At 41.2% G+C, this 25,050-nt stretch overlaps 2 protein-coding genes across 3 annotated transcripts in view; both read left to right on the forward strand.

The window, feature by feature from the left end:
- Positions 1–4,203: 4,203 nt before the first annotated feature.
- Positions 4,204–8,140, forward strand: acer1 (alkaline ceramidase 1). Its single transcript, XM_020499652.2, has 7 exons — positions 4,204–4,400; positions 5,150–5,262; positions 5,478–5,592; positions 5,789–5,927; positions 6,485–6,622; positions 6,745–6,882; positions 7,005–8,140. The coding sequence occupies exons 1-7, from the start codon at positions 4,394–4,396 to the stop codon at positions 7,180–7,182; spliced, it is 828 nt and encodes a 275-aa protein (XP_020355241.1). The 5' UTR covers positions 4,204–4,393; the 3' UTR covers positions 7,183–8,140.
- A 6,107-nt stretch (positions 8,141–14,247) lies between these two features.
- mllt1a (MLLT1 super elongation complex subunit a) overlaps positions 14,248–25,050 on the forward strand; it is a 29,102-nt gene continuing 18,299 nt past the window's right edge. For both annotated transcript variants that reach the window (XM_031786060.1, XM_020499022.2), the window contains exons 1-2: positions 14,248–14,372; positions 23,369–23,549. In XM_031786060.1, coding sequence (XP_031641920.1) covers positions 14,361–14,372; positions 23,369–23,549 — 193 coding nt within the window. In that variant the 5' untranslated portion in view covers positions 14,248–14,360. The remainder of the gene's footprint in view (positions 14,373–23,368; positions 23,550–25,050) is intronic.

Consider the following 25,050-nt stretch of genomic DNA (forward strand, 5'->3'; position numbering starts at 1 on the left):
AACTGAATGCTTGAAGGCTAATGCTAATCCAACATTCTTATATCATGATTAGCTATCAATAATGAACCCTGGAATGCACCCTTGTTTTTCAAAGTCTCGTAACCCTTGAAGAATGCTGTCTTCATTATGGCTATGAATGATGTGTTGTCAGGAGAGGGTGCAGTAGATTCTTCTTCAGCTGGGAGGACTGGTCCAGCAGGTGAGCACTGACTGAAACTGGGAGCTTTACATGTTAAGAATGGAAATGCTAATCCATTACAATGTTCAATGTGTGGATGCAGTTTGCAGTAGTTTTTGGAACAGTTACTGAAGCATGCAGCAGGTGGTTCCATCTTTGACCAATTATGTTGTATAAAAACATGTCTTGACAATATGAAGTGTTGAATATGCATAGTAGAAAAGTGTATACAGTGTATTCACAAATTATTCCGACCCCTCGACTATTTCCACATGTTGTTACATTACGGCCTTATTCTAAAATTGATTAAATAGTCCCCCCCCCCTCGACTATGTTGTTACATTACGGCCTTATTCTAAAATTGATTAAATAGTCCCCCCCCCCTCGACTATGTTGTTACATTACGGCCTTATTCTAAAATTGATTAAATAGTCCCCCCCCCCTCATTAATCTACACCTAATACCCCATAAGGACAAAGCAAAAAAAAAAATTATAAAGATTTTGCAGATTTATAATAAAAAATAAAAAATAACATTTACATAAGTATTCAGACCTTTTACTCAGTACTTTGTTGAAGCACCTTTGGCAGTGATTACAGCCTCAAGTCTTCTTGGGTATGACGCTACAAGCTTGGCATACCTTTATTTGGAGAGTTTCTCCCATTCTTCTCTGCAGATCCTCTCAAGCTCTGTCAGGTTGGATGGGGAGCGTCGCTGCACAGCTATTTTCAGGTCTCTCCAGAGATGTTCGACCGGGTTCAAGTCCGGGCTCTGGCTGGCCCACTCAAGGACATTCAGAGACCCGAAACCCCTCCTGCGTTGTCTTGGCTGTCTGCTTAGGGTCATTGTCCTGTTGGAATGTGAACCTTCGCCCCAGTCTGAGGTCCTGAGTGCTCTGGAGCAGGTTTTCATCCATGATCTCTCTGTACTTTGCTCCGTTCATCTTTCCCTCGATCTTGACTAGTCTCCCAGTCTTGACTAGTCTCCCAGTCTTGACTAGTCTCCCAGTCTTGACTAGTCTCCCAGTCTTGACTAGTCTCCCATGACAGTAAAAGGCTGACATGTGCCTTTTACTGAGTGGCTTCCGTCTCGCCACTTTACCATGAAGGCCTGATTGGTGGAGTGCTACAGAGATGGCTGTCCTTCTGGAAGGTTCTCCCATCTCCACAGAGGAACTATGGAGCTCTGTCAGAGTGACCATCGGGTTCTTGGTCACCTCCCTGACCAAGGCCCTTCTACCCCGATTGCTCGGTTTGGCCGGGCGGCCAGCTCTAGGAAGAGTCTTGGGGGTTCCAAACTTCTTCCATTTAAGAATGATAGAGGCCACTGTGTTCTTGGGGACTTTCAATGCTGTAGGAATGTTTTGGTACCTTTCCCCAGATCTGTGCCTGGACATAATCCTGTCTCTGATCTCTACAGACATTTCCTTCAACCTCATGGCTTGGTTTTTGCTCTGACATGCACGGTCAAACGTGGGACCTTATATAGACAGGTGTGTGCCTTTCCAAATCATGTCCAATCAATTGAATTTACCACAGGTGGACTCCAATCAAGTTGTAGAAACATCTCAAGGATGATCAGTGGAAACAGGATGCATCTAAGCTCAATTTTGAGTCTCATAGCAAAGGGTCTGAATTCTTATGTAAATAAGGTAATTCTGTTTTTTATTTGTTATAAATCTGCTTAAAATATTTTTTTTTAACTGTTGCTTTGTCATTATGGGGTAGATGGGGTAGATTGATGAGGTAGATTGTGTAAATTGATGAGGATTTTTATTTATTTAATCCATTTTAGAATATGTCTGTAACGTAACAAAATGTGGAAAAAGTCAAGGGGTCTGAATACTTTCCGAATGCACCGCACCTAGTGAATAACCAGTGGATAACCAATCAACTAAATCAGACCATATACCATGGGAATGACAAATCTTATTTGTACTGCTCTGATTAAATTGGTAACCAGTTTATAATAGCAATAAGGCACCTCTGGGTTTTGTGGTATATGGCCAATATACCACGGATAAGGGCTGTATCCAGGCACTCCAGGTTGCGTCGTGCATAAGAACGGCCCTTCGGAGTTTACCAATTAATCTCTGAGATTTCTGCACGGTGAGAATACGACCAAGGGAGAGTCTGAAAACACATTAGCAATACTGTCATCGTATCTTAGAATGTGCCAATGTTTGTGAACGATTCCCTTAATTTGTTCAGAGCACTTTGAATAGTGAGTGGTATTTATTTTATTTTATTTAACCCTTATTTTACCAGGTAAATTGACTCATTTACAGCAACGACCTGGGAAATAGTTACAGGGGAGAGGAAGGGGGATGAATGAGCCAATCGTAAACTGGGGATGATTAGAAGGCCATGATAGTATGAGGGCCATATTGTGAATTTAGCCAGGACACCGGGGTTAACATCCCTACTCTTACAATAAATGCCATGGGATCTTTAGTGACCACAGAGTCAGGACATCCGTTTAACGTCCCATCCGAAAGACGGCACCCTAAGAACGCAAGAATGCTTCTTTTTGCCAGACTGTCCTTGAAATAGATCATGTCTCGATTTGTTTTGAGTTTTCTCAATGGCAGTATTAATCGGACCATTTTTGTACCCCCTCTCCTTGAATTGTCTTTGCGTGTCAGCCATATTTCTTTCGAAATCTTTGCAAATTCGTTTGATTCGCCAGAATTGGCTGTAGCGCAAACTGTTTTTCAAGGGAAGCGGGTGACAACTATCAGCCATAAACAAAAGGATCAGTAGGTTTCCTGTAAAGATCAGTGTTTGGAACATTATCCTCACACATAATCAGAAGATCATGGAAACTGATTGACACATGTCAGATTACATAGTAAATCTCAGGTGCTCAGAAGAAGAGTTTAGAGAAGCATGGAATGCCTGGAGCTGTTTTGCATCACCCCTCCATAGAACAAAAATATCATCAATGTACCGTTTCTCAATTGTAATGTCAGGCAAGAAAACATTTTTGAGAGGATTAAGAATGGACTGTTTCTCAATGTAACCCACATACAAATTAGCACAGTTAGGAGCCATAGGGTATCCCATAGCAGTACCCTTCGTCTGAATAAAGAAATCATATGAGCAGACTACATACTCAATGAATAGAGCCATACTATGAGGTACATGTTAAACATACATGGTAGGCTACTGCATTAATAATTGAGTATTGTCATTAGTACCTGTGGAGGTCACAATAACGAGACTGTGTAGTTGCTGAGCAGGATCCCCTGCTTATTCTGATGATCCACAGACAGACCAGTAGAGCTGGTCTCAACTCTGACCTCATTCCCCATGGAGCTTTATATCACCAACCAGACTTCTTAAAATGAAAATACAGCTGTAGAATTGTCTGGGCTCTTTGGCCCTCATCCTATTCCAAACCAGCATATTCATTGTTTTAATGAATGGCAATATGTTGGGATTGTGTGGGGATTATACATGCAGTTTAATCCATGTTGAAGTAATGACTTCCAAATTTGATTTGATTCCTAATATATATATATACCAGGTGTCTGTGCTGTTTGTCTGACTGTTTGACTGACTCACCTCCTTGTAAAATGGCATAATAGCACAATTGTTTCAATTAACATTGTCAGGAATGTTCTTGCTTCTAGAATACATAAATAATACAATGGCAAACAGCGGGTAAGGAACGATTGGCTACCTATGCCTTCCGTCAAAAGCAAAGGGCATTGAGGTGACATATGACCAATGTGGCCTCACGCTCGTGTGCTTGTGCCACGCCCGCTGGTACACCTGGCTATAGAGAATATGAATAGCCACAGCTTTTGCCATTAGGTGTGTATTCGGTCTATTCTAAAACTATAATTTCAAACAAAGGATGGCGAATAAGGAATAATGTAATGATGGTAATGTAATATGGTAGGTTTTAGTTAAATTTGTTTGATCATGCGTTGCGTGTTGCTGAGGTTGGGTATCAGGTTTTACGTTCATGCGTAAAATGCACCCATGTGCATTTGGTTCCCATTCAACTTTACCCAAATTCTGAACTGACGGGTTGTACTATAACAAAGGCACCGGGAATGTCAGTTTCACAGTGGCTTTTCTTGCCACACCGGGGCGTGATGTCACAGTAAAGACTCGTGCAACAGGATCGGGAGCATTTGTCCCCTACTTAAAATCCACCTGCCACTTGGAGAGGAAAGTAGTTGAGTAGTTGTGGTTGGATTACAACATGGCAGGTAAGCTCTATATTTATGTTATCTAGTCTCCTGAGATGGTGGTCATATAGTGTCTGCATACATTCCATATGAAGGCGTGCTGTTTTGTTGACAATATATAAGTTATAACAACAGGTTACAGATGTTTTGATGATGACATTATTTCATGATGATGATTTGTCTTCTTGAGTCTTTCAATGCAAGGTCTTATGCCACCTACTTGCAACCTACTTGCATACACAATGTTAAGATAATATTTGCTTTGGCTCAAAGACAATTATTTTAAAGCATGCCATGATTGCAGTATGGATGGATAAAACATGGATGGATATCCAGCTGAGAACATTTAGCATTGACAGGCCATCCTACTCTGTTTGTAACCCATTTAAATGTCATATTTGAACAACACAGTTGATTTCAATTATATTTACTGTCATTGAATATGTCATTTTACTCATGCTGCTAACAATCCAACAGGCCGGCTGGATGTAGCACTATAATTCAGGACAACATAAGCAACACTAAAGCAACCATTTTGGTGACTGTGATTGAAGAAGCCCATGCTAAGGCATCCACTCCTGGATATTTGCTTAAAAAACAGACAACTGACATTTCACTAAAGCCAGTCCCTCATGTGGCGTCTTCAAAAAGTGGATCAGCATGTGGAGTCTTTGAAAAAGGCTACATCCACATGGTTAGTCATACTGTGCTCTATGCTGGAAGCTCTGAATGCAACAGAAAATAACGGCCTCTTTCTTTCTCCCCCACAGGGTTCTATTCTAGTGAGAAGATGACAGGCCTGTTCGCCTATGAAAGCTCCGATTTGGACTGGTGTGAGGATAACTACAGGCACTCTGAACACATAGTGGAGTACTTCAACACTGTAAGTGTACATGATTTATTTCTTACAATATCCCGCTGAGAAATGTACCTTTCTGAAACTACATTGCAACTCACTTGTCTGCTGTACTCTTGTATTGTATCTGTTGTGGACCATCCTGTAAGGCAACAATGATGATAGATGTAGTGGACAGGTGCATCACACACTACATTACATTGTGAATCCTTATTTTAGAACAGTCCTTTCTGTTTCTCCAGATGAGCAGCCTGTTCTTCTTCGTGATCTCCCCCATCATGCTGTACCTGCTGCACCCCTACGCCAGGGAGAGGAACCTAGCGGTACACCTGGTCTGGACCATGATGATCTTTGTGGGTGTGTCTTCACTCTCCTTTCCAAACAGCAGGCCAACCTTCATTCAGTTATAACTCCACTTCAAAGGTGGCCTCATCAGGGTGCTTTCAGTTCATTCTGAATTCAATAATAGCTCTTAACCACTTCCCAATTGATACTGGGTAGGGGCTGGGGGCCATTTAGGAACGGGGCATTAACATGTGTCCCCTCCCTACAGGTCTCTTCTCTGCCTACTTCCACATGACCCTGAGCTTCATGGGCCAGATGCTGGATGAGCTGTCCATCCTGTGGGTCCTGGGGCTCTGCTATGGTCTCTGGTTTCCACGCAGGCTCTTCCCCTCCTTCATCAAGGACAGGTTGGTCACCATTGCTCCTGGTCGAGGCTTCTGCAGACAAAATGTTGTCTGTGAATATTGGAAGTAGGGTACCGCTTGCTGCCTTCCTGTCTCTATTTAATGCAACCATAGAGCAGCATCCACGTGTGTTTAGATCTCCCTGCTACAGGATCATGTGGCTGTTCTTTCTGTATGGACCAAACGGCAGTACGTACTGTAGGCTTTTAATAAGGCAGGAGACAATGACAGGATCTTTTTACAGGGCACGCTAGGTTGAAACAGAAGCCATATTAAGCCAGGAGCCGGACAACCAGGCCAGGAGCAGCCTGCAGTGTGCTATATTCACCAGCCAGTGGGAGAGAGGGGCTCCCTGGCATTCTGAATGACTCTCCCATTAACACTGTTAAGACAGTGTGAAGATAATCCCAATTTAACTATAAAACTAGCCCCTAGTTCAATAGTCCCCATTTATTTACCTTCCAGTGTTTTCTGTGCTGCCTGTGATACCTGTCAACTGTCTTCAAGTTCATGTTATGTCTCCTACCCACCCCTAACCCTCTCTCTCTCGCCCCCTGCAGGACAACTTTTTCCCGGCTGGTCATGATGATAACTGTTGTCACCACCCTATGCTCCTTTGTCAAACCCACTGCCAATGCCTACCTCCTCAACTGCTTTGCCCTCCACATCATCTACTCATTGGGTCTGGAGATGAGGACGTAAGGCAATAACTCCCATTATTGCACTGTACATTACTGCCTATCACTCCACTGTCTGATAACTGCTATTAAATAACTGCTTTCTGTCTCTCTCTCTTTCCCTTTATTTTCCTCACACACAGCTGTACTGACCCGAAGGTGCTGCGGTTATGCTGGTCTGCTGTTGGCCTGTGGGTGCTGGCCATCTCCTGCTGGATCAGTGATCGTTTCGGATGCAGCTTCTGGCAAAAGCTTAATTTCTGTTACCTGCATGGCATCTGGTAAGAGTAGGGGAGACAACAACAATGATGTTAATAGAAGTTAGATGGAACAATTTTATTTGAGATTTTTTGAATCACAAACAAAACCATGTATAACTGACATGTGTCTATTCACTCTCTAGGCACATTCTGATTGTGATGGCTGTAGCCTACGCAAGCACCCTGATAGCCTACCTGGATGCCAACTATGAGATACCCTACTCCCTGCCAAGCCTTCAGTACTGGCCCAATGACAACTGGGTCCTGGGGTTGCCTTACATTGTTCTGAAAGGAACCACCAAGACTCAGAAAATATTCTAAAGAACATTCAACTTCTGCAAGAGACAACTTGAAGGCTTTGGTGATGAAATGTGGTCTATAGTGCCATGCAGAGAGAGTGTAAAATGCAGTGCCTTTCTTTGTACTTAGCAGTGACTCAGTTTGAGAAATGGCTGCAATCCATTGGTTTGCTTCTTATTTTATATGATAATAGAATCAATGCCACTCAGGTCATGAATGTGGGTATGTTTGTATGCATTTTGTGTGAATTTTGATCAATTCACCCATCTGTTATTTGCATTCATACAGATTTGATCAATATTTTTTTTTTTGCTGAGAATTTTCCTGCATTGCAGGAAATGCAGATGAGCTTCTTGGTTCACATAAATTCACTGAAAACCAACGGTTATATTAACAGTATTTTGCTTTTCATGTAGCATACTTTTGGCCAGCATAATAGCCTAACCACCGATCAAGCAACATTATGGACTAAACGTTAAAATCCTATTACTCCAGGATTATTTTGCTGTTACAATATAGGTCAAATTAAGATCCAACATCTGTATGTGCAAGGATATTCTCTGCACATGGTGATTGTAAAAAAACAACATGTTTTTATATTTAGCTGTGTTTTGGTATGATTACATGCTTGTCTTTATAGTGACGAGTACTGAGATACTTTCAACAAAAAATGTGTTTAAATGTGGGGCTGAATCACAACCACATTTCAGGGGGCTTGTAGAGTTTGTTTACATAACCTACACCCTTTTCAGGGATAAATATCACATTGTGTGTGAACTAATACATACATGTATTAATTTAATCTCTCTCAGGTTTTTCAAAGAGTATTACAATGTTATTACAGAAACTGTTAAGAACATGTCAAGTTTTGTTATGTGTGGGGTTCTACCTCTATGAGAGCAATTACATTTTTATATGAATAAGATTAACAGTTTGTGCATTACTGAAATAAATGCACTGACGAATTTGAGACATTTAACAGAATGTAGTTCTCTCTTTTGATTGAAAAAAAGAAAAGTTGCTATGAACAACGTATTGAGCATTAGACATAGATACAGTTGAAGTCGGAAGTTTACATACACCTTAGCCAAATACATTTAAACTCAGTTTTTCACAATCCCTGACATTTAAACCTAGTAAAAATTCCCTGTCTTAGGTCAGTTAGGATCACCACTTTATTTTAAGAATATGAAATAATATATGAATATTATAATATGAATAATAGTAGATAGAATGATTTATTTCAGCTTTTATTTCTTTCATCACATTCCCAGTGGGTCAGAAGTTTACATACACTCAATTAGTATTTGGTAGAATTGCCTTTAAATTGTTTCAAACGTCAAACGTTTCGGGTAGCCTTCCACTAGCTTCCCATAATAAGTTGGGTGAATTTTGGCCCATTCCTCCTGACAGAGCTGGTGTAACTGAGTCAGGTTTGTAGGCCTCCTTGCTCGCACACACTTTTTCAGTTCTGCAAACAAATCTTCTATAGGATTGAGGTCAGGGCTTTGTGATGGCCACTCCAATACCTTTAATTTGTTGTCCTTCAGCCATTTTGCCACAAGTTTGGAAGTAAGCTTTAACTTCCTGATGGATGTTTTGAGATGTTGCTTCAATATATCCTCATCATTTTCCTACTTCATGATGCCATCTATTTTGTGAAGTGCACCAGTCCCTCCTGCAGCAAAGCACGCCCACAACATGATGCTGCCACGGGTGGGATGGTGTTCTTCGGCTTGCAAGCCTCACCCTTTTTCCTCCGAACATAACGATGGTCATTATGGTCAAACAGTTCTATTTTTGTTTCATCAGACCAGAGGACATTTCTCCAAAAAGTACAATCTTTGTCCTCATGTGCAGTGCAAACCGTAGTCTGGCTTTTTATGGCAGTTTTGGAGCAGTGGCTTCATCCTTGCCGAGCGGCCTTTCAGGTTATGTCGATATAGGACTTGTTTTACTGTGGATATAGATACTTTTGTACCTGTTTCCTCCAGAATCTTCACAAGGTCCTTTGCTGTTGTTCTGGGATTTATTTGCACTTTTAGCACCAAAGTACGTTCATCTCTAGGAGACAGAACGCGTCTCCTTCCTGAGCGGTTTGATGGCTGCGTGGTCCCATGGTTTTTATACTTGCGTACTATTGTTTGTACAGATGAACATGGTACCTTCAGGCGTTTGGAAATTGCTCCCAAGGATGAACCAGACTTGTGGAGGTCTACAATTATTTTTCTGATGTCTTTTATTATTTTATTTATCTGTTATTTTACCAGGTAAGTTGACTGAGAACCCGTTCTCATTTGCAGCAACGACCTGGGGAATAGTTACAGGGGAGAGGAGGGGGATGAATGAGCCAATTGTAAACTGGGGATTATTAGGTGACCATGATGGTTTGAGGGCCAGATTGGGAATTTAGGCAGGACACCGGGGTTAACACCCCTACTCTTACGATAAGTGCCATGGGATCTTTAATGACCTCAGAGAGTCAGGACACCCGTTTAACTTCCCATCCGAAAGACGGCACCCTACACAGGACAGTGTCCCCAATCACTGCCCTGGGGCATTGGGATATAAAAAAAAATTAGACGTGCCTCCTACTGGCCCTCCAACGTCTTGGCTGGTTTCTTTAGATTTTCCCATGATGTCAAGCAAAGAGGCACTGAGTTTGAAGGTAGGCCTTGAAATACATCCACATGTACTCCTCCAATTGATTCAAATGATGTCAATTAGCCTATCAGAAGCTTCTAATGTACTTAGAACTTAGTGTATGTAAACTTCTGACCCATTGGAATTGTGATACAGTGAATTATAAGTGAAATAATCTGTCTGTAAACAGTTGTTGGAAAAATGACTTGTGTCATGCACAAAGTAGATGTCCTAACTGACTTGCCAAAACTATAGTTTGTTTACAAGAATTTTGTGGCGTGGTTGAAAAACAAGTTTTAATGACTCCAACCTAAATGTATGTAAACTTACGACATCAACTGTATATATATATTTTTTTATCTACCTCTTTTTACTGCTGTGTTTTGTATTAGAATCCTTACTAAAATAACACATATTTGGAAACCCACAAGAAATCCCTCCTAAAGATGTTAAATAATTTGGTACATTGTACACATGTTTTCAAAGTCCTATTCCTATCTGGTCTGACACAAAGAAATTGGCATGCACATGATATTCATAAACTGTCAGAGGCAACAGTGACGTCTCGTGTACAGACTACCCATTGGGCAAAAACTGGTTGAATTAACATTGTTTCCACATGATGTTGAATCAATGTGGAAACTGATTGGTTTTGCAAAAAGTAATCCATGTAAGGGCATTTTGTATTTTTTTTTTTACCCAACTGTTAATTAACCTAGATCCAATGGCATAGTGACATTTTGTGTTGATTTCAAGTTGAATTCATGTTAGTTGACAACTCAACCGAATGTAAATCTAAACTAGACGTTAAACTGATGTCTGTGTCCAGTGGGTACAGTATTTCTAAAATGTTATTTTGTAAGCTCTGTAAAGTTGTAAATATGTAACAACCATTGACTTACATATGGCTAACAACAACCCCTATGAATGAGCTACACTGAGTGTACAAAACATTAGGAACACCTTCCTAATTTTGCATTGCACCACCTTTCGACCTCAGAACAGCCTAAATTCGTTGGGGCATGGATTCTTCAAGGTGTCAAAAGCGATCCATAGGGATGCTGGCTCATGTTGACTCCAATGCTTCCTACAGTTGTGTCAAGTTGGCTGGATGTCCTTTGGGTGGTGGACCATTATTGATACACACGGGAAAGCGTTGCAGTTCTTGACACAATCAACTTAAAGGCACTTAAATACTTTGTCTTGCCCATTCACCCTTTGAATGGCACACATAGACAATCCATGTCTTAATTGTCTCAAGGCTTAAAAATCCTTCTTTAACCTGTATCCTCCCCTTTATCTACACTGATTAACGTGGATTTAACAGGTGACATCAATAACGGATCATAGCTTTCACCTGGATTCACCTTGTCAGTCTATGTCATGGAAGAGCAGGTGTTCACAATGTTTTGTACACTCAGTGTATATACGTGTGTGTGTGTGTGTGTGTGTGTGTGTGTGTGTGTGTGTGTGTGTGTGTGTGTTTGTACATTTTATACAATTCTATTGATAAACCCCTTTCAGTGATGACTCAATCAAACATGGTAACCACTTCAATCGTGGAGACGCAAAACAGGGATTGACTAAATTATAACATTTATATGTCTCTGACAGCCAGATGGGAGTTTCATAAAGACTGATCCATGCCTCAAAGACTGAATCAGTGTGAGTGACACAGAGAGGCCAGGGCTGATAGAAAGCTCTGACCCTCTGTCCAACAGCAGTGGCCTGGTCATCACACATCAAAGTGTCCCCCGCTACAGGCCCACTGCGGAGTGCCTCTAGTCCCTGTGTCCCTGTGAAGCTGTGGACGTCTTCTATTAGGAGCTATGCAGCTCTCTATTCAGATTACCCATTGGAAATAGAGCCAGTACACCACCACATTTGAGGCACTAGAGAAAGAAGATTGAGTCTGTCTTTTGTAATCTTTGCATCACACTCTGCTTAAAGAAATGCAGCTCGGCTCAAGTCAAGGGGTCAGAGTTTGGGATGTACGCCTACTCAATCTGTGGCAGGTGGGATCTCACTGTTGTTTTTATTCAGCACTTGTTCCTGAACGTAAAGCAGTGGAAGTTCAAATCAAATCAAATTGTATTTGTCACATACACATGGTTAGCAGATGTTAATGCGAGTTTAGCGAAATGCTTGTGCTTCTAGTTCTGACCATGCAGTAATATCTAACAAGTAATCTAACAATTTCACAACACTACCATAAAGATGGCACGATGCAGTAGATGGTATAGAGTACAGTATATACATATGAGATGAGTAATGTAGGGTATGTAAACATTATATAAGGTGGCACAGTTTAAAGTGGCTAGTGATACATTTATTACATCCAATTTTTTATTATTAAAGTGGCTAGAGATGAGTCAGTATGTTGGCAGCAGCCAATCAATGTTAGTGATGGCTGTTTAACAGTCTGTTGGCCTTGAGATAGAAGCTGTTTTTCAGTCTCTCGGTCCCAGCTTTGATGCACCTGTACTGACCTCGCCGTCTGGATGATTGCGGGGTGAACAGGCAGTGGCTCGGGTGGTTGTTGTCCTTGATGATCTTTTTGGCCTTCCTGTGACATCTGGTGGTGTAGGTGTCCTGGAGGGCAGGTAGTTTGCCCCCGGTGATGTGTTGTGCAGACCTCACTACCCTCTGGAGAGCCTTACGGTTGTGGGCGGAGCAGTTGCCGTACCAGACAGTGATACAGCCCAACAGGATGCTCTCGATTGTGCATCTAAAGTTATTATGGTATTAAAGCAAACACAGACATATTTGGGTGTTCTGATATAGGCCTATATACAATATCATGTGGGCCTATGTAATGATATGCTATGCAATACTCAGTATTACCTCGAAGCAAATCAAATTTGTTTTTAAATGTTACATTACTAGAAATCAATGTCCTTCATTTCTACGATCAATGTCAATGTCACCAATGAGTGTTATGTATTGCAATTTATGTTATGATTATAATTTATGATTATGTTTCAGTTTCAATAATGTTCCTCATATATCCCAAATTGGCATGCATCCACCTAGGTACTTGCAATTGGGGACAAGAACTCCTTTGGGAATATGATTTTCATTTGTGATTCAATAGACTGTTTTAGGCTAAATTAACGTCAGTTTTATGAGATATTCACACATTTTATATATATTGTTTTTATCTGTGAATATATCAGATCACTGCTTTTACATTGATTTATCCAATGTGCCTTTCACATCTGGATCCACTTCCTTATTGCTTTATTTATTAAGACAAGCTCCCGGTCCAACCTGGACTCAGAGGTAGACGTAATATAATAAACGAAAAGCAGGAACAATCAAATTAGTATGATACAATATGTTATGTTTAGTTTGGTATGTCTTAATTTGTGGATGTCCATCATCCATTTCGTATGATATTTTACTCATTACAATTCCTATGATATTCTATGAATTGCAATTCGTACAATATGTTCTGAATTTGCAAATCATATGATATGCGGTGCAGTCTGCCCAGTCCATTACCGGGGAAAACTACCTTAGTATCTTAGTCACATAATGTTTACACATCTGCATTACTCATCTCATGTGTATATACTGTATTCTTTTTAAATTTTTAAATTATTTTTTTTACCCCAATTTGTAGTATCCAATTGTTTTTAGTAGTTACTATCTTGTCTCATCGCTACAACTCCCGAAGGTCGAGAGTCATGCGTCCTCCGAAACACAACCCAACCAAGCCGCACTGCTTCTTAACACAGCGCGCATCCAACCCGGAAGCCAGCCGCACCAATGTGTCGGAGGAAACACCGTGCCCCTAGCGACCTGGTCAGCGTGCACTGCGTCCGGCCCGCCATGTTCTGTAATTTGTTAGATATTACTGCAATGTTGGAGCTAGAAGCACAAGCATTTCGCTACACCCGCAATAACATCTATTAATCACGTGTATGTGGCCAAAACAATTTGATTTGATGTTACAAATTCCAATTTGTTGTGGCTAACGTTAACGTTAGCTGGGTGGCTAACATTAGCTAGGCTATGGGTTAGGGGTTAAGGTTAGGAGTTAGGCTAATGTTATGGTTAGGGGAAGGGTTAGCTAACATGCTAAGTAGTTGCAAAGTAGCTAAAAAGTAGTAGGCCTAAGTATTGCAAAGTTGCTAATTAGCTAAAATGCTAAAGTTGTCCTTTGGGTTGTTAGACATTCGCATTATACACCCACCCCGACCAGCCATCCTCCTTTTGTTTTTAATTTACTATGCTACGTCTAGTCTATGAGACCAGCCTTCCCTGTCACTCCTAGACGCTACAGAAAATACTTGGAATGTACTTGTCGCTCGTGAGAAGTCCCACCTCTGAAGTGCAATGGTTGGTTCAATACAAACGACTTAAATTTTTGCCTATCTGATTGGATAAGAAAGCTTTCTGTTTTGGTTGCTTGCCAGCAGCCGTCTGGAAGGGGAGGGGTGCTGTCTGGCTTCCGGTTTTAGGCTGAATTTGACACACAATGAGGTGCAGGGAACAACCTATCGCGAAACGCCGCTGTAAATAAATAGAACAATCACTGAAGCCACAGAATCATGGAGAATCAGGTAAAGTGGCTTTTACGTCCCCTCGTGAATCCTGAACTTTTAACCGAAAGAATGCTAGAAGGCTGCGCCCGGGACAAAAATTAATGCCTGGTGCTAAAAAAAAAATCCTGCTAATCGAACTCATAGTTGGCTCACGCGCTTTGCTAGCTAGCCACACTCGCATACATCTTTATTTGACATAGCGAGCTGGCTAACGTTAGCCTCACTCAGCATTGCTAGCTAGCCACACAATCAGACGGGCATACAAAGGGATTTCTTGCTTGCTTGTGTATTATGGTATAATATATTGTGAAAGTAAGACATACTTACTCCTTACCCGGTTCGTAACCTAATTTAGCTCGAGCTACTACCTGTTAGGGACGCTCGCGCGGCCCTTCGCTACTAGGCACTGGTGGAAAGGATTGATCTTTCCAGGTCTGGGTGGAGGGGTGTGTATCTAGCGGCGAGGAATTGAAAAGCGGGAATCACATCGCCAGTTTAAAGGCAAAGATTATGCAAAAATGAAGATCCAGATTGCTTGTGCAACAGCTAGCTGTATACTGTGGTTGGTTGGGTGAAAACATGAAAGAACGACAATGAACTATGTCCACATCGTTGTCCATTGACAGACCTTAGCAGTCCATCTTATTTTTTCAAAATATCATGTCAGTAATTCCGCTGTTACTCTAGGTAGGAGTTTGAAAACATTCTGATCATGAGAATGCAAACTCTATATCCATATCAAAGTCAGTGACTCATGGCATGAACTTGTGTGAACATGTCACTGTCCGGTGTTACCCCTTTGAAGAATGGAATTCCGTGACAAGGACTCATATTTTTAGCCTGATTACCCATAGTGGCAAACAATATATAAAACTATCCATCAACAACCATGAAACATCTAAGAAGATAGTCATTGTAATTTTGTGCATTTCAAGTTGTCTGAAATCTAGACTACAATTATTTGGTTTTGCTAAAACTGCCCTCTGGCTACATTCCTTATTTCAGGAAATGTTGTTGTGTATCATAATGTCTGTGTTCTGTCATTGTACGATTTGTGCAATTATCAAAATCACAGTTAAATTCACAATAATACACCAGAGATGGTCATGTTCAAACCAGATAGTGGTGGTTGTATGCTTTGTAATTGGAGTAGACTAGAGTATGATCTCTGTAAGGGCTGTGGGGCCTGTCCACCCATACAGAGCTCAAAGTTCTGCAGGTGTGTCTGTTCTGTTGATGGAGTAGTCTGTTTTCATAGAGTAGTCTGTTTTCATTGTCTGTGTGCCTCATCAAAGGAGACTTTAAGATTATTTTTCCTTTGTCATGTTATTTTCATGCCACGTGTGGATTCATTGTTGTAAGAGCCTGCTTGTCTGCCAAGGAGTTCATTTCCTAGGGGGGTTCACTTGCCACAGTAATGGCGGCAGAATGTTTTTTGTTATCTTGTTCTTGCTGGGAAGTGGGAAGTAAACCAAATTAAATTATGGAATGTCATTCTGCCTCTGTGATTTGTTGTTGTTGTCATGAATCTAGATTCTTTATTGCATAAGCATCAGGGTAACGGTGCTCTTGTCTTTTTCCTTGAGTCTTTGTCAATGTCAACCATCTCAGATCTATTTTGTTATGATCTCTGATCTGTGAGGGTCAGTGTATGAATTGCGGGTTGTCTCTTAGCTGTATTTGGTGATGGCCAGTGATCCTGGGGAGCTGGTTGGTTGATGTGGAGGGGCTCAATGGCTGCTGCACTGACCCAGGGTGTGGTAGTGTCTGGAGTTAAAGGGCATTACCGCCACAGAATGGCTGGGCGAGACGCCAGGGAGGGGGTGTGTGAGGCTGAGAGTGCCAGACCAGCTCATCTCAATCCTGTCCCCTAATCTCTCCACTGAGTCACAGCTCATGGGCACTGTGGAAAGAAGGGGCCAAATCCCCACATTCTTCAGGCATGGACATAAAGTGCCTTTTTAGTAGCTGTCCTGGTCACTGCAGCATGTAGTCTGTCATCTCAGAACAACAAACTTTTTGAAGTTGTAGTATAGAATTATTTTCCTTTTCTTGAAAGTCCAATGCAGCTGTTTTTACTCTGTTATATAATTTGTGGGTAACAATTAAGTAACTTACTGTGATCAATAAAATGGTCAGAAAGAAACAACCTGTGATGAATTTTAGATGCGATAACCAAGATGACGTAGCAGTCAGACATCTTTTGTCCTCGTCTTTTTTTTAATATCTTTGCATATATTTTTCTTAACTTCAACATACTCTCCTGCAATCTGCCTCAACCAATGTGGTATATATCTGCTATTTTCCTTACTTTTGAACCGGAACCCCCAACAGTAGCTAGCCAGTTTAACTAGCTAGTAGTCAGCTAGCCACTGCTAGCAGTCATCAGCTACCATTAGCCCGGACAACTCTCGCCAGTCTGCACAGCGCGACTCAAACCAGAGCAAATCTGACTTATTTTTCACCATATCTCTGGATTCCTACCACGAGCTCTGAACCTTTTCACCTGGACCATCGCAGCTAGCTAGCTGCTGTCCGAGTGGCCACTCTTGGTTAATGTCTCTCTCGTCCTCTGTTCCTCTAATCCAGGCCCTGCAGTGCCTAGCTCCATTCCCCAGGCGCTCTCATTTGTTGACTTCTGTAACCGTAAAAGCCTTGGTGTCATGCATGTTAACATTAGAAGCCTCCTCTCTAAGTTTGTTTTATTCACTGCCTTGGCACCCTCTGCCAACCCGGATGACCACCCCTCATCACTGTCAAACGCTCCCTAAAACACTTCAGCGAGCGAGCAGGCCTTTCTAATCAACCTGGCCCGGGTATCCTGGAAGGATATTCACCTCATTCTGTCAGAGGATGCCTGGTTATTCTTTAAAAGTGCTTTCCTCACCATCTTAAATAAACATGCCCATTCAAAAAAATGTAGAACCAGGAGCAGATATAGCCCTTAGTTCACTCCAGACCTGACTGCCCTTGACCACTACAAAAACATCCTGTGGCATACTGCATTAGCATTGAATAGCCCCTGTGATACGCAACTTTTCAGGGACGTTAGGAACCAATATACACAGGTAGTTAGGAACGCAAAGGCTTGCTTTTTCAAACAGAAATGTGCATCCTGTAGCACAAACTCCAAAGTTTTGGGACACTAAAGTCCATGGAGAATAAGAGCACCTCCTCCCAGCTGCCCACTGCACTGAGGCTAGGAAACACTGTCACCAGCGATAAATCTGCGATAATTGAGAATTTCAATAAGCATTTTTCCAGGGCTGGCCATGCTTTCCACCTGACTGCCCCAACCCCGGGCAACAGCCCTGCACCGCCCACAGCAACTTGCCCAAGCCTCCCCATTTCTCCTTCACCCAAATCCAGATAGCTGATATTCTGAAAGAGCTGCAGAATCTGGACCCCTACAAATCAGCCGGCCTAGAAAATCTGGACCCTCGCTTAATAACATTGTCCGCCGCCATTGTTGTAACCCCTATTACTAGTCTGATCAACCTGTCTTTCGTATTGTCTGAGATCCCCAAAGATTGGAAAGCTGCTGCGGTCATCCCCCTCTTCAAAGGGGGAGACACTCTAGACCCAAAATCTTTCCTACCCTGCCTTTCTATGGTCTTCGAAATCCAAGTTAACAAACAGATCACCGAACATTTCGAATCCCACCGTACCTTCTCTGCTATGCAATCTGGTTTCCGAGCTGGTCATGGGTGCACCTCAGCCACGCTCAAGTTCCTAAACTATATCATAACCACCATCGATAAGAGACAATACTGTGCAGCTGTATTCATCAACCTGGCCAAGGTTTTCGACACTGGCAATCACCACATTCTTATCGGCAGACTCAACAGCCTTGGTTCCTCAAATGACTTCCTTGCCTGGTTCACCAACTACTTCTCTGATAGAGTTCAGTGTGTCAAATCGGAGGGCCTGTTGTCCTGACCTCTGGCAGTCTCTATGGGGGTGCCACAGGGTTCAATCATCAGGCCAACTCTTTTCTCTGTATACATCAATGATGTCGCTCTTGCTGCTGGTGATGCTTTGATCCACCTCTACGTAGACGACACCATTCTTTATACTTCTGGACCTTCTTTGGACACTGTTAAAACCTACCCATCCTGGATCCGGGAGTGTTGCCATCAACTGACACTAATTAGCATAACGCAACGGACATAAATATTACTCAAATATTCATATTCATGAAATCACAAGTGAAATATATTGAAACACAGCTTAGCCTTTTGTTAATCACCCTGTCATCTCAGATTTTGAAAATATGCTTTACAGCCAAAGCAAGACAAGCATTTGTGTAAGTTTATCGATAGCCTAGCATTATGCCTAGCTAGCAGCAGGCAACCTGGTCACAAATCAGAAAAGCAATCAAATTAAATCGTTTAAATTTGAGCTTCGGATGTTTTCACTCACAAGACTCCCAGTTAGATAGCAAATGTTCCTATTTTTGTAGCCTAAATAAGTTTTTCACGTTTGGCTGAGAATTCGACTGGAAATTGCAGTCACGACAACGCCGAAAAAGATTCCAAATTAGCTCTATAATATCGACAAACATGGCAAACGTTATTTATAATCAATCCTCAAGGTGTTTTTCAAATATCTATTCGATAATATATCAACTGGGACAGGTGGCTTCTTAGTAGGAAAGAGAGAAACAATGGCCGCATTTGTCTCTTACGCACAAAACACTCTGAGAGACTCCAGCTGACCACTGACGCAATGTTGACGTTCAGGCTCATGTTTCAAAATAAAAGCCTGAAACTATGTATTGTGACACTACACACATTAGGGAAGCCATAGAAAAAGAAAGCTGGTTGATATCTCACCGCTCAATAGGGACGCACAGGAACGCAGAGCTTTCTAAATAAGAGTCCCTTCCTGGTTGGATTTTTCTCAGGCTTTCGCCTGCAATATCAGTTCTGTTATACTCACAGACAATATTTTTACAGTTTTGGAAACTTTAGTGTTTTCTATCCTAAGCTGTCAATTATATGCATATTCTAGCATCTTGTCCTGACAAAATAGCTTAAATGCAAGTAAAACTAAGTGCATGCTCTTCAACCGATACCTGACCGCCCGTCCAGCATCACTACTCTGGACGGTTTTAACTTAGAATTTGTGGACAACTACAAATACCCAATCCACAAATACCCAATCCAAACTTAAATTTAGAATCGGCTTCCTATTCCACAACAAAGCATCCTTCACTCATGCTGCCAAACATACACTCGTAAAACGGACCATCCTACCGATCCTTCACTTCGGCGAAGTCAGAGCAGATCACTGCACCTGTACATAGCCCATCTGTAATGTACAAAATAGCCCCCAACGCTCTACTCAGACTGCATCCAGTTTGCTATCACAGTGTCATCTGTTTTGTCACCAAAGCCCCATGTACTACTCACCATTGCAACCTGTATGCTCTCGTTGGCTGGCCCTGGTATCATATTCGTCACCAAACCCACTGGCTCCAGGTCATCTATAAGTCTTTGCTAGGTATTATCTCAGCTCGCTGGTCACCATCGCAGCACCCACCCGTAGCACGCACTCCAGCAGGTATATTTCACTAGTCACCCCCAAAGTCAATTCCTCATTCGGCCGCCTTTCCTTCCAGTTCTCTGCTGCCAATGACTGGAACGAACTGCAAAAATCACTGAACCTGGACTCATATCTCCCTCACTAGCTTTAAGCACCAGCTGTCAGAGCAGCTCACAGATCACTGCACCTGTACATAGCCCCTTTTTTTTATAACCTTTTACTAGGCAAGTCAGTTAAGAACAAATTCTTATTTTCAATGACGGCCTAGAAACAGGGGGTTAACTGCCTGTTCAGGGGCAGAATGACAGATTTGTACCTTGTCAGCTCGGGGATTTGAACTTGCAACCTTCCGGTTACTAGTCCAACGCTCTAACCACTGCCACATCATTTGCACACACTGTATATAGACTTTTATCTATTGTGTTATTGACTGTATGTTTGTTCTATTTGTAACTCTGTTTGTGTTGCACTGCTTTGCTTTATCTTGTCCAGGTCGCAGTTGTAAATGAGAACTTGTTCTCAACTAGCCTACCTGGTTAAATAAAGGTGAAAAAAAAAAAAGATTAAAAAAAAAAAGTTTCTTTGCTACACTGCCTTCAAACTTATTCCACAATTTGGTTGTTACAGCCTGAATTCAAAATTGATAAACATTTCCTCATCCATCTAAACACAATACCCCATATTGACAAAGTGAAAACATGTTTTTAGACATTTCAGCAAATTTATTGAAAATTTAAAACAAAAAGATCTAATTTACATTAGTATTCACACCCCCGAGTCAAGACATGTTAGATTAAACTTTGGCAGCAAATTACAGCTGTGAGTCTTTCTGGGTAAGTCTCAAAGAGCTTTGCACACCTTGCCCATTTTTTTTTAATTTTCATAATTCCTCAAGTTCTGTCAAATTGGTTGTTGGTCATTGCTAGACAACCATTTTCAAGTCTTACCATAGATTTTCAAGCAGATTGAAGTTAACACTTTCTTGGCCACTCCAGAACATTCACTGTCTTCTTGGTAAGCAACTCCAATATAGATTTGGCCTTGTGTTTTAGGTTATTGTCCTGCTGAAAGGTGACTTAATTTCCCAGTGTCTAGTGGAATGCAGACTGAACCAGGTTTTCCTCTAGGATTTTGCCTGTGCTTAGCTCCATTCCGTTTCTTTGCTATCCTGAAATACTTCCCAGTCTTTACCATTTACAAACATACCCATAACAGCAGCCACTACTATGCTTGGTACTCAGTAATGTGTTCTATTGGATTTGCCCTAAACATTGCACTTTGTATTCAGGACAAAAAGTGAATTGCTTTGCCACATTTTTTGAAGTATTACTTTAGTGCCTTGTTACAAACAGGATGCATGTTTTGGGAATATTTGCATTCTGTACAGACTAGAGGTCGACCGATTTATGATTTTTCAATACATATACCGATTATTGGAGGACCAAAAAAAGCCGATACCGACGAATCATCTGATTTTTAAATATATATATTTGTAATAATGACAATTACAACAATACTGAAAGCACAATGAACACTTATTTTAACTAAATATAATACATCAATAAAATCAATTCAGCCTCAAGTAAGTAATGAAACATGTTCAATTTTGTTTAAATAATGCAAACACAAAAGTGTTGGAGAAGAAAGTAAAAGTGCCATGTAAAAAAAGCTAAAGTTTAAGTTCCCTGCTCAGAACATGAGAACATATGAAAGCTGGTGGTTCCTTTTAACATGAGTTTTCAATATTCCCGGGTAAGACGTTTTAGGTTGTAGTTATTACAGGACTATTTCTCTCTATTTGTATTTCATATACCTTTTGACTATTGGGTATTCTAATAGGTACTTTGGTATTGCCAGCCTAATCTCGGGAGTTGATAGGCTTGAATTCATAAACAGCGCAATGCTTGAAGCATTGTGAAGAGCTGCTGGCAAACACAGTAAAGTGCTGTTTGGGTGAATGCTTACGAGCCTGCTGCTGCCTACCACTGCTTAGTCAGACTGCTTTATCAAATGATAGACTTAATTATAATATAATAACACACATTAATATGGTCAAATCCGGAAACGATAATTTCGAAAACAAAACAATTATTCTTTCAGTGAAATACGGAACCGTTCCGATGGCTGTCTTTGTTAGGAAGAAATGGTCTTCACAGTTCAACGAGACAGGCGGCCCAAACTGCTGCATATACTCTGACTCTTGCACAGAATGCAAGAGAAGTGACACAATTTCCCTAGTTAAAATAAATTAATGTTAGCAGGCAATATTAACAAAATATACAGGTTTAAAAATATATACTGGTGTATTGATTTTAAGAACGGCGTTGATGTTTATGATTAGGAACACGTTGGTGCTACGATAGTGCTTTTTTCCCCCGCAAATGCGCTTGTTAAATCACCTGTTTGGCGAAGTAGGCTGTGATTCAATGATAAATTAACAGGCACCGCATCGATTATATGCAACGCAGGACAAACTAGATAAACTAGTAATATCTACAACCATGTGTAGTTAACTTGTGATTATGTTAAGATTGTTTTTCATAAGATACGTTTAATGCTAGCTAGCACCTTACCGTTGCTCCTTGCTGCACTCGCATAACAGGTAGTCAGCCTGCCACGCAGTCTCCTCGTGTAGTGCAATGTAATCGGCCATAATCGGCGTCCAAAAATGCCTATTACCGATTGTTATGAAAACTTGAAATCGGCCATTCCGATTAATTGGTCGATCTCTAGTACAGACTTCCTCCTTTTCACTCTGTCAATTAGGTTTCTTCTATCACAGCCATTAAACTTTAAAACAAAAATGGTTTTAAAGTCACCATTGGCCACCATTGTCCTTCCTCTCCAGCAACTGAGTTAGGAAGGACGCCTGTATCTTTGTAGTGGCTGGGTGTCAATACGATACACCAACGTGTAACTAATAACTACACCATGCTCAAAGGGATATTCAATGTCTGCTTTTTTATTTTTACCCATCTACCAATAGGTACCCTTCTTTGCGATGCATTGGAAAACCTCCCTGGTCTTTGTGGTTGAATCTGTTTTGAAATTCACTGCTCGACTGAGGGACCTTACAGATAATTGTGTGTGTGGGATACAGAGATGAGGTAGGCTAGTCATTCAAAAATCATGTTGAACACTATTGCACACAGTGAGTCCATGCAATTTATTATGTGACTTGTTAAGCATATTTTGACTCCTGAATTTATTTAGACTTGCCATAATAAAGGGGTTGAATACTTACTTATTGACTCAAGACATTTCAGCTTTTCATTTTTAATTTAAAAAATAATTCTGAGTTAACATAATTCCAGTTTAACATTATGGGGTATTGTGTGTAGGCAAGTGACAAAAAAATATCAAAATTTAATCTGTTTTAAATTGGGGCTCGAACATCAAAATGTGGAAAAAGGGAAGGGGTGGGAATACTTTCTGAAGGCACTGTATGTCTGACCTTGTGTCTGCAGTGCACAGTGCAGGTGAAGCTGGAGCTAGGACACCGAGCCCAGTTGAGGAAGAAGGTGACCTCGGAGGGCTTCACCCACGACTGGATGGTGTTTGTGCGAGGGCCTGAGACTGGGGACATACAGCACTTTGTGGAGAAGGTTGTCTTCCGGCTACATGAGAGCTTCCCCAAACCCAAGAGAGGTGGGTTGGACAAAGCATACTCATGCACACACACAAATGAACTTGCCTCAAACTGGTTCTGTTATTACTTTGTTTGTTTTTGTTTGGGGAGTGGAGAGAGGATTTACCTTGACAACTTTGTGTTAACCAATACTGTTACATTTATTCTATGGAAGTGTGATGTGCACACACACAGAAGGCCTATAGAGTAGAGGTCGACCGATTTTTATTTATTTTTTATTTACATTTTATTTTTTAAATGATTTTTCAACGCCGATACCAATTATTTTGGCTATGTAAACTTCCGACTTCAACTGCATATATTATAATTTTGAGGAGAGGATGTCAAGACAAAGTTGTAAAGGTGAATCCTCCTCAAAATGTTCATATATACAGTTGAAGTTTACATACACCTTAGCCAACTACATTTAAACTCTGTTTTTCACAATTCCTGACATTTAATCCTAGTAAAAATTCCCTGTCTTAGGTCAGTTAGGATCACCACTTTATTTTAAGAATGTGAAATGTCAGAATAATAGTAGAGAGAATGATTTATTTCAGCTTTTATTTCTTTCATCGCATTCCCAGTGGGTCAGACGTTTACATACACTCAATTAGTATTTGGTAGAATTGCCTTAAACAATTTAAACTTGGGTCAAATGTTTTGGGTAGCCATCCACAAGCTTCCCACAATAAGTTGGGTGAATTTTGGCCCATTCCTCCTGACAGAGCTGGTGTAACTGAGTCAGGTTTGTTGGCCTCCTTGCTCGCACAAGCTTTTTCAATTCTGCCCACAATTTTTCTATAGGATTGAGGTCAGGGCTTTGTGATGGCCACTCCAATACCTTGACTTTGTTGTCCTTAAGCCTTTTTACCACAACTTTGGAAGTATGCTTGGGGTCATTGTCCATTTGGAAGAACCATTTACGACCACACTTTAACTTCCTGACTGATGTCTTGAGATGTTGCTTGAATATATCTGCATAATTTCCCTTCCTCATGATGCCATTTATTTTGTGATGTCCCTCCTGCAGCAAAGTACCTCCACAACATGATGCTGCCACCCCCGTCCTTCACTGTTGATGGTGTTCTTCGGCTTGTAAGCCTCCCCCTTTTTCCTCAAAACGTAATGATGGTCATTATGGTCAAGCAGTTCTATTTTTGTTTCATCAGACCAGAGGACATTTCTCCAAAAAGTACGATCTTTGTCCCCATCTGCAGTTGCAAACCGTAGTCTGGCTTTTTTATGGTGGTGTCAGAGCAGTGGCTTCTTCCTTGTTGAGCGGTCTTTCATGTTATGTCGATATAGGGCTTGTTTTACTGTGGATATAGATACGTTTGTACCTGTTTCCTCCAGAATCTTCACAAGGTCCTTTGCTGTTGTTCTGGGATTTATTTGCACTTTTCGCACCAAAGTATGTTCATCTCTAGGAGACAGGACTCGTCTTCTTCCTGAGAGGTATGACGGCTACGTGGTCCCATGGTTTTTATACTTGCGTACTAAGGTTTGTACAGATGAACG

The sequence above is a fragment of the Oncorhynchus kisutch genome, linkage group LG13, assembly GCF_002021735.2.
Source record: "Oncorhynchus kisutch isolate 150728-3 linkage group LG13, Okis_V2, whole genome shotgun sequence".
Lineage (NCBI taxonomy): Eukaryota > Metazoa > Chordata > Actinopteri > Salmoniformes > Salmonidae > Oncorhynchus > Oncorhynchus kisutch.